This window comes from Sceloporus undulatus, chromosome 3, assembly GCF_019175285.1.
Source record: "Sceloporus undulatus isolate JIND9_A2432 ecotype Alabama chromosome 3, SceUnd_v1.1, whole genome shotgun sequence".
Lineage (NCBI taxonomy): Eukaryota > Metazoa > Chordata > Lepidosauria > Squamata > Phrynosomatidae > Sceloporus > Sceloporus undulatus.
In genome coordinates, this window is record NC_056524.1 from 146281443 (window position 1) to 146300066 (window position 18624).

The 18624-nt window shown below is 40.5% G+C and overlaps 1 protein-coding gene across 21 annotated transcripts in view; it reads right to left on the reverse strand.

Annotated features, from left to right (window-relative positions):
• Nucleotides 1-18624, reverse strand: part of SORBS1 (sorbin and SH3 domain containing 1) — a 204043-nt gene that overhangs the window by 22136 nt on the left and 163283 nt on the right. For 19 of the 21 annotated variants that reach the window (XM_042457340.1, XM_042457338.1, XM_042457337.1 and 16 more), the window contains 3 exons: nucleotides 12761-12955; nucleotides 6817-7557; nucleotides 3122-3238 (listed from right to left, as the gene is read on the reverse strand). In XM_042457340.1, coding sequence (XP_042313274.1) covers nucleotides 3122-3238; nucleotides 6817-7557; nucleotides 12761-12955 — 1053 coding nt within the window. The remainder of the gene's footprint in view (nucleotides 1-3121; nucleotides 3239-6816; nucleotides 7558-12760; nucleotides 12956-18624) is intronic. The other 2 variants (XM_042457344.1, XM_042457348.1) reach the window with 1 other exon arrangement.

Below are 18624 nucleotides of genomic sequence, written 5' to 3' on the forward strand. Positions count from 1 at the left end.
AGAATATCATAAGGGATTATGAGGCTTTGGGTAGGAAGTTGAAAGAGATGGATGCACAGGTTGTCATCTCATCTCTTCTCCCAGTTGAAGAGCATGGCCCAGGAAGGGAGAGGTCTAGATCAAGGGTAGTTATAGTGCCACTCTATTCTACTCTGGTCAGGGCCCACCTGGAATATTGTGTCCAGTTCTGGGCACCACAATTCAAAAATGACATTGAGAAACTGGAGCGTGTCCAAAGGAGGGCAACTAAAATGGTGAAGGGTCTGGAAACCATGCCCTATGAGGAAAGACTTAGGGAGCTGGGGATGTTTAATCTGGAGAAGAGATGGTTAAGAGGTGATATGATAGCCCTGTTTAAATATTTCAAGGGATGTCATGTTGAGGAGGGAGCAAGCTTGTTTTCTTCTGCTCCAGAGACTAGAACGTGGAACAATAGATGCAAGCTACAGGAAAAGAGATTCCACTTCAACATTAGGAAGAACGTCCTGACAATAAGGGCTGTTCGACAGTGGAACAAACTGCCTCGGAGTGGAGGTCTTTAAACAAAGGCTGGATGGCCATCTGTTGGGGATGCTTTGATTTAGATTTCTTGCATGGCAGGGGTTTGGACTGGATGGCTCTAGTGGTGTCTTCCAACTCTACGATTCTATGATTTATTCAAACCTAAATATGAAATGAATAGAATCCAAATGAATAGAATCAAGCTTCTTAATTAGTTGTAATTCAGCTATTCTACGATGCGATTTCACTATGCAATATTTCTGCTACAGAATCACTGATTTTAATCTACTCAGCAATGTTAGTAATGTACTGTATTGTAGTTAGCCCTCTGTATTAGCCCGCTAGCCATCTGTGGATTGGAGCATCCGTGGATGATCCTGACCCATTATTGTCAATGGCAGTGTGTGCACGCTGCCATGCCAATGCAGGCATGCACCTGTTATGCATCTATTTACGATAACGGACTTGAGGTCCTGCACTTTTTAGTATCTGCATGGTGGAGGGTGTTCCGCAACAGAACCCTTGCAAATAAGGACGGCTGACTGTACTGATGTTGTGCTGTGTGACTGATTATTTTGCATACGTTGAAGCTGTAGCAAAATTATCAGAGGCTCTGCTTTTTGCTTTTCATTGCTGTATACAGGAGAAACAGAACAGAAACTGACACAAATTTTGTGCTTCAAGTTTGTACACAGTGTCAAGTCCAGCAGGACATCAAATTCAGAAGGTTTACTGAGTAGTTAAAACTCAGTAAACCTTTATTTAGTTCAGAGACATTCATTGTTAGAACTAAACAGCAAGTATTAACATTGCCTTAAAAAAAACTATGCAACATTTCAAATTCATTATAATTAATAAACACAATTGTTCCTCTTGTTCCCATACCACCCCTTTGGTATTGTTACAGCTAGATCCTTTTCATATTAATCACTTTGAATAGACTTGATTTCATGCCTGCCTCCCTTCTAGTATCATCGCACTCCCTGTGTCTGAGATCACCATGCTTCTGCATTATTTGTTTCTACTGTATAACTGAAAGCCAGTGTGGTGTGGTAGTCTGAGGAGTTTATCGCATGGGGCTTAAACCGTTCCCCAGCGCGTTCTAACGGGGGCGAGCGTGGGCGTGCACGGAGTGCGATGGGCACCGGATGGGGCCCAAAACGCGACTTTATCGCACGGGGGGACGCCGACCGTTCCCATTGCGTCCCAATTCTGTTCCAGAGGGCGCCATTTCTGGGAACTGTTTCAAAGCGTCCCCATCGCGTTCTGTGCGCGCCCACGCTCGTCCCCGTTAGAACGCGCTGGGGAACGGTTTAAGCCCCATGTGATAAACTTCTGAGTGTTGGACTATGCCTCTGGACCACTGTTTGATTCCCAGCTTTGTTATGAAACTGACTGAGTGACCTTGGTTGATTCACATGCTGTCAGCCTCATGGGAAGGCAATAGTAAGCCTACTCTGAATAACTCTTGTCAAGAAAACTCCATGATAGGTTCACCTTAAGGTCACCATAAGCTGGAAATGACTTGAAGGAACACAACAACAACAACCTGTGTAACTCATTACAACAACTTCCCAATGTTTTATGGCAGGGAAAGTCATGGTAATTGTGCATAGTCATAGGTGCAGGGTCTATGAAACTTATTGTTTTTGTTATGGCTAACTGACTCCTGTGAGGGAATTGACCAGGCAGGCCCAGCTCCATCAGGGCTAGCCTGGAAGAAGAGACTCCTCCCTCCATAACTGTCATCTTCTGGCCTATGAGGGAGTTGACCAGGCAGGCCCAGCTCCATCAGGGCTAGCCTGGAAGAAGAAGAGCCCTCCCTCAGTCCATCTGCCTTGGTCCAGGCCTCAGAGGGAGAGAAGAATGCTGCACCTGATCCCCTCCCCCCCTCACCATTCCCTTCTCCTTTTGTGTTGTGTCTTTTTAGATTGTAAGCCTGAGGGCAGGGAACCGTCTATTATCCCCTCTGTTGTAAGCCGCCCGGATTCCCAGTGATTGGGCAGTATATAAATAAATCCTATTATTATTATTATTATTATTATTATTATTATTATTATTATTACACATGATTATTGTACTGTTAATGCGTACTAAACACTGATAAGTGGTATAGAAATGTACTTGCTATTGCTGTTTTATCTTCCAAAACTATATTAAGGTTTTGCCACTTGCTTCTTTGTGTACTTTGTGTATTGGAAAAAATGTCTGACTCCCTATAATAGCTAATGGCTGTATATTCCTATGCATTTCTATATATTTCTATGTGTGTAAATGAATGAATTATCAGAGACAGTACTACCACTTTACATGTACATATGTGGTGTGCATGTCCATTTACCTGTATTTACTTAGAGGTATATGGTGGAACCTGTGCCTCTCCAGATGTCTCCAATCCCATGAGCTCCAGATAACATAGCCATAAGAACCAGCATGACAATGCCAATGTTGTCCAACAATGATTATTGCCCAAAAGGTTCTTCAAGAACAACTAGATGTTCCCTATCCCAATAAATCCAAAAGGGCACCTGACCATTGGCCATACAAGTTTTAAGTTACATAAAATTACATGAGAAAATAAAATATCAGGTTTTCATCCCTCCCTGCCCCATTCAGTTACCTGTGGTATGTTGACTCTACATGTGAGTCTGGGAGGTAGTTGTGTTCTAACAGCAAAAGAAGAAATTGCAGAAGGAGACAGAAGAGCAGATGGATAGAATGCTTTTGCATTTGCAGACTTTTAAAAGGAAAGAAAAGTTGGTCAGTGAAGAGCAGTGCCCTGTTAACAACATTATCACAGTAATTATGCTCTTTAAACAAGAAATATACTCTGAACTTGGGGCAAATAAGCCAGTGCAAGACCTTAAGTACTTTTCAGATTTTCTGTCCCATGTTAGCTTTGCAAGATTTCATTCATGCATTTTGAATTAAAGTTAGGTCATTCGTAGGCGTTCCATAAATACATACAGACAAGAGTGAGTGTTGATTAGGAATTTGGCCCTCCCAGGATTCTCTCTTACTGGTACATTAACATTTAGTTAAGTGCTGGGTCTTAAATAAGCTATTTAAAAGCTCTCCTCCCTCAACTTTCTAGTCTGAGCAGAACTCCCATTCCCCAGGTATTAGCTAGCCACTTACTTTCTATCAGGTTGTTCTCCTGAATCTCAAGGCTCCCACGGAAAAGAGGGGTACCTTGCAGATCAGGTGAAACTTAACAATGCCTGCTGGAAGTAAAGGAAGGGTAACCCTTGAAAGATAGGTGAGAATACAGAATAAACCATTTAAAGTTCTCACGCCATGCAATAAATAGTCTGATTACTCATAATGGATTTTTAAAAAAATTAGGAGGTCACTAGGCTAGTTTGTTGAATAACCAAGAATTTTTTTGGCCACAAAGACTTGTCCATTCATGGAGGCCAGTCAACATCATCACATAAAGAGTCTGTAGTGCATGCAATGCAAAGCCAAATATTTATTTACATGCTAAGGTGAGAGGGGGATGCACAGGAATAGAAATGAAAAAGGGTTGAACATTTTATTTTAACTCTTTTAACAGTGGTCATTTGGGTGTGTCATGGATATCCATCCCTTCAACAATAACATGGTTCAAATATATATGGCATTTAAAAGTTTTTATCCAGCCTGTGTGCAAGGTTAGTGTGTGCCCTCAAGACTGTGGGTGGGTGTCAGATTTATTTTCTGCTTCTAGGGGCCCAGAAAAAAGCAAAAAGAAAATTAAAAATCAAATTTGTAAGTAGCCAGAGGGCACAGAAGCACAGGATTCAGGGGGACCCTGAGGATCCAGTAGAGGCTGTTCCATGAGGGCAAATGGAGCCACTGCCCTCTCAAAGGCTCCCCTGCAACTCTGACCTGAACTGGCTCACTCGTGCCAGCCTCATCAAAGAATCAGGTCCCAGGGTGGCACTGGCTATTTATCTCTTCCTTAGTGAATCTCCCAGTCTTCAGCAGAAAGTCTGTCCCTCCAAAGATTAACAGGCACTCAGAATATTTCGTCTCTTAAATGCACTTTAAAAAGCAAGAAGGAAGGACAAGGCACAGGAGACAAGGAAAAAAAACCAGAGTGTACTGGTCAATGGATCCTTACAGAAGAATTGACCCAGGAAGAACTGATGCCAGGAAGCTAGTGCATGTCATGCTGGGCAGACTGCTGTTTTACATTCAATTTTACACTGATGCTTTCAAGAGTCTTTCTACTGTAGAAGAAGCATCTACTTTATTTTACAGTGATATTAACAGATGCAGACAGAAAGGAAGCTGCCTTGAAGACCAACTCTTATTTTATTTTATTCATTTCATGTGGAGGCTTACAACTGGTCATAGGAGCTATTTTCTTTCCTAGAGCACTGAGACTCTTTTTGTCACAGGCCTAGTTAATTTTGCTTCCAATTTGGGCAGAGCTGGAACAAATACGAGTGTGGGAATGAGTCTAGGCTTCTGCATGATTGTTCTTTTCCTTGGACTTCATGTTAAAGAAGACCATAAAGACATCAAAAGAAGCAGTTGCTAGAAGACAAATAATATTTGCAAAGGACTTCTGCATTGTGTCGAGGTCAGCAGTAGTTGTTGGCTGGGAAGACCTAAGAGGTCTAGTGAGGACGGGGGAGGCTGGGACAAACTGTGGTGGCAATTTTACTTCTTTTTCTCTTTCTGTCTTTCTTTTGGTGATAATTAAAGACAATGGTTAATAATACAAGTGTCTCTGAACAGATGGGCTGATTAATGTACACAGTGACATTTTTATCACCATAAGCAAATGAATCTGCTTATCTTTGCTAGAATATTCTTGTCATTGCCAAATGTCTTCTTGTTAACCAACCACCGTTAAGATAATTTTCTAACTCAGGATGCCTCCAGATAAGGAAAAAGTTTCTGGAAATCATAGGTTTTATTCCTGTAGAGAGCAATTTTATACTAGAGATCCACAAGATGATTTTGTCATTTCAAAGTATTTTCTGGGAGCTCCTGGCATTTACCAAAGGCTTTTCATTTCCATTCCCCAGGTCAGTTTATATCAACACAGTATTCTCCAAAGTACAATATATCTGTATTTGCTGTGTAATTCTAGTGTTTAGAAAGATGTCCATCACCAAATAAACACAGCTACTGTTTTCAGGACAGAGATCAAGTTATGGAAAGATTGTTAGCACTAAAACAAAATGATCTAAATGCTTAACTAGTGCTACTGCTAAAGCACTTCAATCTTTGGATTATAACTCCTGAATAATAACAACAAATGATCAGGTAAGAAGAGAAAGATACCAAGATACTTCAAGGAGAATGGGATACAAACCCACAAACACACAGATACAAAAACAACTGGAAATTCTTTTCAAAGAAGTAGCTGGGTTAGTCTTTTGCAGCATAAAAAGGAGGAAGGGAGGGGGAAAATAATAGGAATGTGGCAGTAACTATAAATGTGCTTTATTGTTGAGGCTTTAAGTATACTCTTCACTGCATCTAAAGAACAGGATTTATAGTTACAAAAGCTCATGCTAAAATAAAATCCAGTTAGTCTGAAAAGTGCTTGCATTCTTATATTTTATCCATCTGAAGGCATCCTTACCCAAGTAAGACTATGCATATGATAAAGTTGGTGCAGTTTACAAAAGTTTCTGCCATATTATGGTACTAAAAGACTTTCTCTTGGGACTCTAGTTAGCTGTATGTCATTTTTAAACATTGGACTATAAGCAGATCACAAAAATATGGTATTAATGACGACTTAAATTGCATTTAGAGATTTTTTCTAATGAACTCAAGGTGGTATACATGGTTTTTCTCCTCATTTTATCTCTCTATTCACTCTATGCTTAGGCTTAATGAAAGTAAATGGTACATTTAATAGCTGAGTGGGGACTTAAATCTGGACACTGGAGGCTAGTTCTCCTATTATATATACAGTATAACCTTCCCTCTGGGGTCCTGGGGAAAAAGAGTTTAAAACTTCAGTGTTTTATTGTCAGTGCCCTATGGCACCAATTGTTTCACTAAATTCCCATCTCCAAATTCCATCTTCTTAAAAGCTATCTACAGCCATTTTGTATAATTAGCTCCCTATCATATAATAACCTTGTGTGACAGACTAGGTATGGGAGTCCTTTCTAGGAAATCTCTGTATTGGGATTCAAACAAAATAACCATCAATATGTTTCCATGCATTTTTTCCAAACCAATTGACTTTAATATTAAACAAGAAGCAAAGTTATAAGAAAGACCAATAATATGTGGCACTCTCCTTGACAAATGCAAAAGTGTAAATTGCAGGAAAACAAAACATGCATGCAGAAAAAGTACCTTCGTAGCCCTGTTTTGACTCTCCCTCTGTTCAATATCTTTATAACTGTTCATCTCCCTTGTCTTGGAGCCATCTCCCTGCTCTTGATAATGCTCCCTCTCTTCAAAGGTATGAAGAGATTTCTTTTGAGGGCTAACACCCTTCTCCATCTCTGAAAGGCGCCTTACTCTACTTATCTCAGGAATGCCACTGCGGTCTTTGTTGGCTGTAAGACATTCCTCCCTGTCAATGCTTCCTCTGACTCTTCTGATCTTCTGTGACTTGTCATGGTGGCCAGTAACATCACTGAGCTCTGAGAGGTAGCTATCAGGACTGCCAACTACAGAGTAAGGCAAATTATTGTTGCTTGTGTGATAAGAAGAAGGGGAGCTAGCAAACCTTTCTTCACTTTGCAGATTCATCAAACTCATGTCCTGAGTGGATGACTGAGGCTCACAGAAGGAAGGCAGTGGGGAGATAACAGACGTGGGAGTTGAGGAATTGGAGATGTTAGAATGGTGAAGGCTAATGGAAGGTGAGGGACTGGCCACTGATGAAGGACTGAGATAACCAGTGTTACAGAGAGAAGCATCAGGAAGAGGTGGTAAAGGAGGGGTGACATTTGGAGTTTGGGTACAGGTTGCTCCCAAAGTCAGGGAAATCCATTCCGAGGTGATGGCCTGCAATTCAGGAGACAGGGCCGGGCGCATGAAGGGCAATGGTGGGGGAGTTGGTGTGAAAAACAGCTCAGAACTGTGAGACTTCCAAGAAAAAGAAGGGGGAGAAAAGAAAAGAAAAAGTTATTTAAAAAAAGAACTCAGACAAGCGATATACAGCAGGAGAATGAGGAGAAAATTGGAAAAAAAAGGTGTAACTGAATATAGAAAAATCATCAGGTTTGGTATGCCATGAGCTCAGAAATACAGCAAGTGAAACAAGCAATCTAAATGTATGCTCTGCCCGTTCACTAAGGATAACAACTAAACATAACAATAGCGGGACACAATCTGGCTCCTGAAAATCCTCTATAAATTGCAGGGGGTGGGTATGTGAACTGGAGTATGGTTAGACAAGAAGATGGCTGAATCTTCTCTCTGATGGTACTTTTCTATCAATATTGGTAACTGTATTTGTTTAGATTTGTTTCTTTTGGTGATGGTTATTGCTCATGTACAGCAAAGGCATCTTTAAAACACTGAGCAATGTTTTATAATTAAAATATTTGACATATTTCAATGTTAATATTTGGATTAAGCAAACAGGCTGACATTCTATTTAATGCTGGATGTCAGTGTAATTTTGCAGGAGATCTGGGAGAGAGAAACAGGAATAATGAACTGTAATCAATTAATGATCACTTTGAGATGTGCAGCCTGGGAGATAACTGTTGCACAAAGCGGTACTGAATGCTTCTTTGCATAGTGTCCTAAAAGGTAATGGTGCTAGTATAACCCCCAGTTTCACCAACATAAGAGATTAAGAGGATTTTGGCTTCAGTCTGCACAAATTTCTGATACAACAGTTTCTGACAGAAGTGGTTGTATCAGATATTTTTGAAGACTGGTTTCTTTAACCTCTAAAGCACCCCATCTAACCCTAAAGATGGACTGGGAATTGCAATAAGAAAACATCACTGCATATTATCCTGGCACATGTCCTTTTAATGTGCAGATTTTAGAGGATTCTGGGTTTTTTGAGGGGGGGGGCGGTATTTCTACCACATGAGCTCTAACATGAGAAAAACTGGTAACATACTGATTATATAGGAACAAGACAGGTGCAGGCAAGGGAAGGTTCAGTCTTTTAAATTTACCATTTCCTAACTCCTTTATAAGAGATGTGTTCTACACACACAAGGCCAGATTAAGAAATGGATCCATTGGGCTGCAATTCATAGAATTGGAAGAGACCGCAAGGGCCATCCAGCCCAACCGCCTGCCATGCAGGAACTCCCAATCAAAGCATCCCCATCAGATGGCCATCCAGCCTCTGTTTAAAGACCTCTAAGGAAGGAGACAGGCACATTCCTGTGTCTTGCATTGGATTAGAGTCAGAACAAATTTTGAGACAGAAATCAGAGAACCTTGATCAGCTTTAGTTGTAATCTTTGCATGACAACCTAATCTTTTTTCTTTACTGCTCAGAATTAACCACTACCTAATTGGCATTTATATCACAGGTACTGTAAATATTTTCTTGTTTCTTATTATTAGGATTGCACAATATTCCTTGCTTCTAGAATTACTTGAAATTTAGGCATGTATAATAGAATGCTGATTCCAGTTTTCCAAGGTCATAGAATGCATGCCAAGAATCTGTGCGAAGAGAGAAAAGTCTGCATAAAATTTTATTATGGATGACTATAAAAGAAAACATGGAACCTGATTTGAGCAAGTTTAAGGTGTTCTCATATTAACACGTTTCCAACTGAAATTGCTCTGGATGCCACTTTATCAACTGCTAAAGTGATATTTAAAGCCAATCCCAGTGAGAAAAAAGAGGATCCTATGCTTGGATGTGATAGGACTCCTGATCAACAGCCATTCCACCAATTGCATCCCCTGCTGCACAAGTGAGCATAAAAACTGGTCATACTTCAGATACTATATTATATATGAGATGTTTTCTAATGGGATTATTGTTTTTAAAAGATTGAATAGTTAGGAAGCATAGTGTATCACAAAACTGCCTCAGGGCAATGCTAGTGACAACTGCATATGGATGTTTTCAGTAAGCTCAAATGGACATTATACTCAATATACTGGCAGCTTCTCATGTGTTCCTCTGAAAGATGTCTCCTCAAGTTTTGTTTTCATTGCATTTTTTGGGGGGGGGAGAACTGTCACATCATAGAAGTTTCCCTATTAAGGAATTCTATTTCAATTACGAAACAATAAATCCCTATGGGATTTTTTCGTATCCCGAAAAATTCGTAAGCTGGGTAATTCGTATCCCGAGGTACCACTGTATATTGGACTCAAAATGTATGTTTCTATAAAGTTGGAGGTGTTCCTTTTGATGCATTGCTTGCTTTCACATTTTTCTTTTTCAACCTAAATGAAGAGTGATTTTAAGTTTACATATATGATGATGGAGGTGAGGAATGAGCTGGGAGATAAATTGTGAGAGTTTATTTGTGCAGCTTTTTTGGTATGTTTTCTAATTTTTTATAGTTTGGTGATTATCTATGGATGTTCTTACATGAATTAAGTGTGTCCCCCCTCCCCCGTTTTAAGCTTAATATAAAAAAACATTAGACAACTTAATGGCAGATAGGTCTATCAATGGCCACCAATCATATACAACTTCAAAGTTCAGTGTGGCCACCAGAACAAATTCTGTTAACCAACCATTGTTCTAATAGACATATGCATCAGGTTGTCATCACTCTGGAGCCAGAGACATTGCTTCTCTAACAGCCAAAGAATTCTATAATAAATACAGTACAGCTGTTACAATGTGTTATTTGAACGGTATTCAAATAATGCATGGTCCCAATGTGGCTGAAAGCTGCTTTGATGCTGTGCTCTGGCTTAAAGCACCAGAACAAAAAGGAGCTGAAATAATCCGCTCCTGGCAACGTGGTTTGGGACATGTGGCAGCAGCCTGCTTTGGACATGTGGTCACTGTGGTCCCAGAATGACTGTGGCCTGAGGCTGCTCCTACAGGGCCATTTGTTTTTCATTTATTCTTTTTTTGATGTTGTATCTGCATATGTAGATATTGCTTCAAGAAACTGAATGAACATACAAAATAACCAAACCAGCAAATTGACAGCCTTCACCATTACGAATATGACACAAAGTAAGTAGTGGTGTGGCCTGTCAAAAATTGCCTGTGGCCCATATCCAGTAGGATATGCTTTGTACACATTATGAAGAAGAAGAAGATGCTGAAGAAATGTGCTTTTGAAAATGAGAAATATTCTAAGCCCAATGAAATCAATGGACCCTTTGTTGTGATCAACAGTTTCTAATTTCATGGTGTACAATCTATAAGTAGGTTGCACAAAACTAATTAATGTTAATGATATTAAGCCACACAAACTGTATGCAGGGCTTTGTTCAAAAGGATAAAAGTCTTCCTCTTCTCACACAAGATGCTTTACTACTTGAATCACTGCCAAGCTATGTTTAAGTTTAATGTAGCATCTCAGGAAGCACCTCTTAAAATCTAAATCTAAAACTTACATCCTTCTATGGTCTTTCTATAATCAAAAGCAGAGATGGGGGGGGGGAGCCAATGCATTATCATTACGTACTTTTAATTTGTCTTACATTTTTCAACAGTTTAACTATGCCAAGCAACATGGTAATGAGGTGAAGAGAGGCATAATGGTCACAAGTTTTGATTCATTAGAAGAGGGAAGGTGAAAAGAGGAGGCTATTATGCAGCTCATACGTTGCCTGTTAGCCTGCTGCCAAATTGTTTCTCCTTGCTGGAGACAAGCAGCACAAGAAAAAACATCAGAAGGCTGAAATGTAAATTGCTGTTGAATTCCAGACTAAGGGGATAGAAAAGGAGCTCAAAGAGAGATGGGGAAGGGGAAAGAAGAGAAAAGAGGCAAAGCTGGGAAAATGGAATAGGGAGAAGAAGGGAAGGCTGTGGTGCCTTTCTTATAATTCCTAAGTAAGCATGTAACTAATGGGGTTTGGGGGTGGGGCTAAACTTCCCCCATTCAGTTTTTAAAAATAAATTCAGCCCTTTGTTGAATGTTATTTATTTATTTGATTTATATCCACTCTTTCTCCCAAAACAGGATTCAAGACATCATACAATAATTTAAAAAGGATACAACTAAAATATTAAGTACAAAAAATTAAATAATAATAATATAATACTAGTATTAAAACATAACAGTTAAAAACACAGCATAGGTAAATCCATTTAGAAAAAAAAATTAAAAACATCAAAGCATTAAAATAGCACACCAATTACATACTTACACCGCATAAGTAAAATTCACATACCAAAAGCCTAAATAAGAATGTCTTCAGCTGCCAGCAAAAACACAGCAGGGAGGGAGCTGACCTGACCTCCCATGGAAGGGGTTTCTATTGTCTGGGAGTGGCCATGGAGAAGCTCTCTCCCAACTCCTTACCAACTGCACCTGTGAAGGTGGTGGGACTGGGGAAAAGCCCTCCCCTGCTGATCTTAACACTCAGACAAACTTCTTTTGCTCTGGATGACTGACTGGATTTTAATGTAGGTTTGAGGCTTGAACAGGGTATTTAAGCATAGATACAGCATTGTGCTTGATGCAGGACAGTGGCCTATGTGCTTAAATATTCTTTGTGAGAAGATGCTTATCATGTGACTAATGTTTAAAAACACACACACAAAATTTACTAGAGCAGGGCCATATCAATTCTAAAGCCTCTTATACTCTAGAACAGGGGTGGACAGAAACCATGTGGCCCCCAGAACAAAAATTGTAAGTTGAAGAAAAGTCCCTCAAAATGTCCCAAAATGCCATCTATGGTCCTTGGAATGCCCAAATATATGCCCCCATGTCAGAGGGTAACTGGGGACCTCTGTCATGATCACTGCTGCTGTTTTTCACTCTGTAATAGAAGTGACACTGTAATAGTACTTGCTCATTTGAAAATTCCAGGAATTTTTGGTTTTTCTATCTAACAGCTTTTGCAATACCTGTAGAAGCAGGCACATTTTCTTATGAGCAGGTTTGAAATTGTGATTATTGACCAGAATTATGTCATATGAACCCTCCTAAATGGGGATATCACTGTTAACACCTTCCATGTTTACTGCTCGAACTGTCTCCAGCTGACTTGAGATAGTCAGAAATGAAGGACTGGGTAATGCAATGATACATCATTTGAATTTATGGCCAGTATATATCTTTTCCTTACCAAGTCTTAATCATTAGCTGAGGAAAAACATAGTCTCTGTGAAGAATATCAACACCTGACAGTTTTGCTAGAATCAATTCATAATAGGTACCTGTGGGGAAGTTGACTGGCTGCGGTTCATCAAGTGGGAATATGGCAGACTGACATGGTCCTCCATGTTCTTCAGGACAGGATGCTTAAGTATGTCCACATACGTGACAGGAAAGATACCTTGGCGACTGGTGCCAAGGATTTTTCCTTCATACCAATTCTCATCTACTTGCCGGATCAGCGTGATCCTCTCACCCTGGAAATAAATATATTTGGATAAAACAGATATATTACTTTAAGCTACTAATATACAGAGGCTGTTTTTGTATGTTCTGTCTATTTCAACAGCCATCTCAGTGTACTGAAATGGACTTGATATACTATCCCTTTTTAAACAAGTGGCAAACTACCTGGTTTGTTTTCAGAGAACAGGGCAGTGCTTGATGAAAGCTGCCCAATGTAAGGATTTGTACTGAATGTTTTACCTAGCACTCATCACAGACCTAAAGTTCCAGTGGGTCTCTTGGGAAAGAGATGGACTGTTGAAATAGATTCATTCAATGAAAGGAAAAAACTGTCCCAGTTGGGGTCAGAAAACAGATGTACTCTAGGCATTCCATGCAAACTTGGAAAATAGTTTGAGCCCATGAATTCTCCTCTGGGCTGCCATAGTGTAGTGGTTTCAGCACTGGACTATTGACTATGGAGACCAGGGTTTGAATTCCTCCTTAGCCATGGAAACTAGCTGTGTGACTGGTCAAGTCACATTCTCTCAGCCTCAGAGGAAGGTAAAGACCTGAACAAATCTTGTCAAGAAAATCCTGTGATAGGTTTGCCTTAGGAAACAACTTGAACACCCACAACAACAATGCATGCTTCTAATGTCATCAAGAATAAAATGTAGTCTTATTCCACTACATAAGCCCCTCTGAATAGTCCCTTCTAAAGTTTCAAACCCCTCTCAGCCCACACTCTCTCTGTCTTCCTGCCATGAGCAGCAGCAGGAGATAAGTCTCTTTTTGTTCCTTCCAGTCTTCTGTCACTAGGCTATAGTTATGAACCAGACACTGGGAAAAGGTACTTTGTCTTAACTGCTGAGAGAAAGCTACTTTCCCATTGCTCCTTCTTGGCACATACTGACAGTCTTGAGAAACATAAATTTCTGGAAGGTTCAGAAAACTTTATTCAGAAATTAAAGGTGTTCACAGCATTAATAATACTGTCAGGACTCAAGCAGTTTTGGTTACAGAGTATGTTAAAAGCAAATAGCAATTTAAATAGTTTTGTGTTCTTGCACCCCATTAATCCCTCAACCAAAACAATCTTCTTCCCAAGACTGCCCCTTCTTTTTATCCCATTCCAAGAGTTCCTATCTACTTGACCTTGACAGTTCAAAACACATTTTTCTCTTCCCTCACATCTGCTCATTAGTCAGATTCCCAAAAGTTAAACAATTTCTCTGCCCAATATCACCATCAGTACTACATAACCTATCATGCAGTATTACAAAGCATATACAAAATATATGGCAAGCAAACATGACAAGGCCCAACAGCAGCAAGAATAAGTGGGTGGGAAGAGGTAATACTTCAGCTATAATGCTTGCCTTGCATTGGAGAGGATCATTATGAGCCACCTAAAATTGTATTTCCAAATTAGGATATATAAATTTCATTAGGATTACTAGTTCTGTAGTGTAGATGTGTCAGAATCCTGCCTCTGAACATGGAGCAGCTTTCACAAGATAGGCCTTCTTGAAACAATAAAGAGTCATGTGGCATCTTTAAGACTAACCTATTTTTATACCATGAGTTTTTGTGGATTATAATCTTCTTCATAATTTCTTAGTTCACCAGATACATCAATAGTTATCAGCAATACTGACATGTCTACAAGATGCAACAAGTCTCTCTGTAGTTTCTGTATAACAGAAAGACAGGTTGCTTACCTGTAACTGTAGTTCTTCTTGCTTAATTATATCTGTAACTTGCTTCCTTACGTCTACTGGTAATTCTTTATCATCTATAAACAAATGGGATATCTGCGTCTTTGCAGTGCTTCATTTGGAGCCTTCTAGAGCTACAGATAGAAGCCTTTGGCTGTGGCCCTGGCTGCCCACCTCTAGGCAGCCCTAATGCTTCATTGTTGCTCGAACCCCCTCAGTCCCAGAGACACCACTGTTGTAGCACCCACAGAACCAAGGTCAGGCAGGACACTACGAAGAGAGGACGAGTAGAATTGTGTGAATTCACAGATGATCACTCCAAGACAGTTACAGTTACATGTTACAGGTTAGCAACCTGTCCTTTGTGGTCTCTATGATTCACACAAATGGGAGATTAGCAAGCTTATTTACCAAAGGAGGATGGAGTGTCATGTTAAAGGCAGCTAAAATGGCGGGATCATAGGTCAAAGAAGAGAGCAGGACAGCCCTCCAAAGGCAGTATCAGCCTGGGATTGTGTGTCAATGCTATAGTGTGAGACAAGGTCAAGGGCATGGAACAGGCAACTGCTCTGCAAACATCCTCCAATGGAATTTCCTGTAGAAAGGCTGAGGATACAGCCATGGCTCTAGTGGCTGGAGTGTCCTTCCTTGCCAGATTTAGGAAAGAGAAATGGTGGAGGACACCCATTTTGAAATGCACTGAGATGAAACCAGAAGTCCTCTCCTCAGGGACAAACAGTAGACAGAGGTATTGGAAAGTGTGGAAAGGCCTTTCCACTCTTCAACATAAAATACCCCATCAACATAAAATGCCAAGGTGTGCCTGACATTGAGGAAGTGTAGGGTTCTCTCAAGGTCAATGGAGGGAGTTTGCTTCAAGGTGGAAGTACAATGTCTTCATTCAGGTGAAAGGCTGAGAAAACCTTAGGTAAGAAAGAAATGCCAGATCTGAGGACTATCTTATGGCAGTGAAATTGCAGGTATGGAGGGTCTACCCTGAGGATGCAAAGTTCACCCTCCCTCCGAAACAATATGGATGAAAGGCATAGACTATTAGTCCCCTAAGTGGTAGAGAAAGCTCTGGAGCAAAAGAGCTGACAGTGGACATTGAAGGACATCATGAAGAGGTCAACTATCAGGAAGCCCCATTGAGGTGCTCTATTGAATGCGTTCATGAGGATATTTCCTCTCCTGGCAAGAGTATCATCATGATGGTGATGGATCTATAGATGTACCAGCCCCAGCGTTGGACAGTGAGATGGAGGAGAATGTTGGTCTTGTCCCGCCCTGCTTGGTATGATGGCTGTACTATTCATTACTAAGTTACTTTGCCTGCTGATGTTCCTTATGCTGAAAAAAGATGCCCATATAATAACTTGGAAGTAGAGTCTATGCAACATATTTTACTGCACTATAGTCTTTACAATCAGATCCAACAAGCCAAAATCTATCCATTATTAAGAAAGATGAATGGAAGATCTGACCCTTTTTTATGTAAAATTCTTGCTGGAAGATAAATGCCCAAATGTCACTCTTTTAAAAAAATATCACTAGCTGTGATTAATTTCTGTAACTTTATAACTTTCCATAAATTTTATATTTTACAACTCTTTTGAGTGCAAGTTTGATCATGTAGTAAAGCATCAACTTCACATTTTATAAAAAGAGTCATTGCAAAACAACATCATAATATCCTGTTTAACATAAGAATTGTCTTTACATTGAACTGAAATGAACAGTTTGATAAAGAATGGAATGTACATAGTTGGGTAATGCTACAACATCTTCTGAATACGTTTTTAACTAGAAGTATATTTTAATGAAACCAGTAACATGCTTCAATGGGTTATTACAGTTAAAAAGTTTGCACACTGGTTGACCCTGCTGAAATCACCACAAGGACTGCAATCACAAAAGAAGTGAATAGGCAATCCCCAAGGCTATTGTTCATAAGTTTCCAGGAAGCTTTTCAGTACTCTTTTTTTTAAACTATAACTTTGCCTGATTTTAACGCAGAAAACTACTAAACAAACCCCTATCACTGCTCTGTTTCTCTTGCCATTCCTTCAGCTTTTGCCAGAAAAAAGCCTTGCAAAGGAGGTTTGGGATAGAAGGTTGATCTGGTGAGTTTAAGAGATCAATGATACTAGCTGAAATGAAATACTGAGTGTAGTTTCCAAATATCCTGAGTACTTCCATACCTCTACATGACAGCTACAGGAAAAGAGATTCCACCTCAACTTTAGGGGAAACTTCCTGACAGTAAAAGCTGTTAGATGTGGAACACACTCCTTCAAAGTGTGGTGGAGCCTCCTTTGGAGGTTTTTAAACAGAGGTTGGGTGGCTATCCTTAGGGTATGCTTTGATTGGGAGTTCCTGCATGGCAGGGGGTTGGACTGGATGGCCTTGTGGACTCTTCCACCGCTATGATTCCCTTCATTTCTCTTTCTTTCTCTCTTGCCTTCCTCCCGAACCCAGCTTTGCAAAGGAGGTTTGGACTCTCTCTTTTTCTCCCAGCTTTGGCGATCCCAGCTAGGCCCGTAGCTAGGCCTTTAGGGGCCCTGGGACAGAAAGTACATTTGAGGCCCTATGTTTTTTAATGTCCTGAGCCCTACTGTGCACTGCGGGCGCCATCTTGGCACACCACTGTTTACATGGGGCGCATGTCAATGATGTGGCTCATGCAGCTCCTTTGGGGTAGGGTTGCCATAATTCTCTACCACCAAACTGGGGGAAATGTAGAAAAAATATAATAATTATAATAATTATTATTTTTAGCCCACCTCTCTCTTATGGATTGAGATGGGTTCCATAAAAATCCATAACAGTTACATCAAACGAAAATCATAAAACCACAATCCTCAACCCAAAATTTGTAGGACAAAATTTAGACCAAAATGTAGAACAAATGTTGGACAAAATTTACCCCAAAATGTGGGGCATTTGAGAAAAATGGAGGCCATAGCCAACTAAAAGCTAAAAACATTAACATTTTTTTAAAAAAAAAATTAATATAAATCCTTATGTTACAGAGATCTTGTTGCACCTCTGAGACTAAATGCATCTGAGGAAGCAGACTCTTTCAGTTAATAATAATAATAATAATAATAATAATAATAATAATACACTTAAGGGACATGTAGATTTTGGAGCAGCTCTGAGACTAAATGCATCTGAGGAAAGAGGCTTTTGAAAAGCTCATGCTGACAACTTCTTTCTTTCAAATAATAATAATAATAATAATTGAATTGAATTGAAAGACATGGAGATCTCTGAGGTTAAATGCATGTCAGGAAGTGCAGCAGGAGGCAGCGGGCTTCAATCCCTTGCTTGGGCATTAAAAAACCCCACTGGGCTAGTCACCTTAACGGAAGGTAAAGGCCAACCCCCTCTGAACAAATCTTCCAAGAAAACCTTTGGGAAAGTCACACACTCTCAGCCTCAGAAGAAGGCAAAGGTAAACCTTCTCTGAACAAAGCTCCCGAGAAATCCCCTTGTAGGCACACACACACACCCCGAAGTCACACTGTCTCAGCCACAGAGGAAGGCAATGGCAACCCCCTTTTGAACAAAGCTTGTAGCCCACAACACAGGAAGTGCCCAACCCCTGGGAAGAGCCTCCCTGGGGGCTTGTTGGAGGGACCCACCTTGGGGTAAAGTGGGAGGGGGAGAAGAGCAGGGTCCCAACAGAAGGGAGGGCTCTGGGCCTCCTGTAGCCAGGGCCCGATGGCACCCACCCAAGGCAAGCCCCAAAAAGCCCTCCATGCTCCAGCACACACACACACACACACACACAGCCTGGAGGGGAGGGAGGAGGAGGAGGAAGAAGAAAAGGAGAAAAAGAAGGAGAAAGGGGGAAAGGAGGAGAAAGAAGGAGAAGGGGAGCAGCAGCAGGAGGAAGGAGGAGGGGAGGAAGAGGAGGATAGAAGGACCAAGAAAACCCCAGGTCCAAAAGGACTTGAAGGCACACAACAACAACA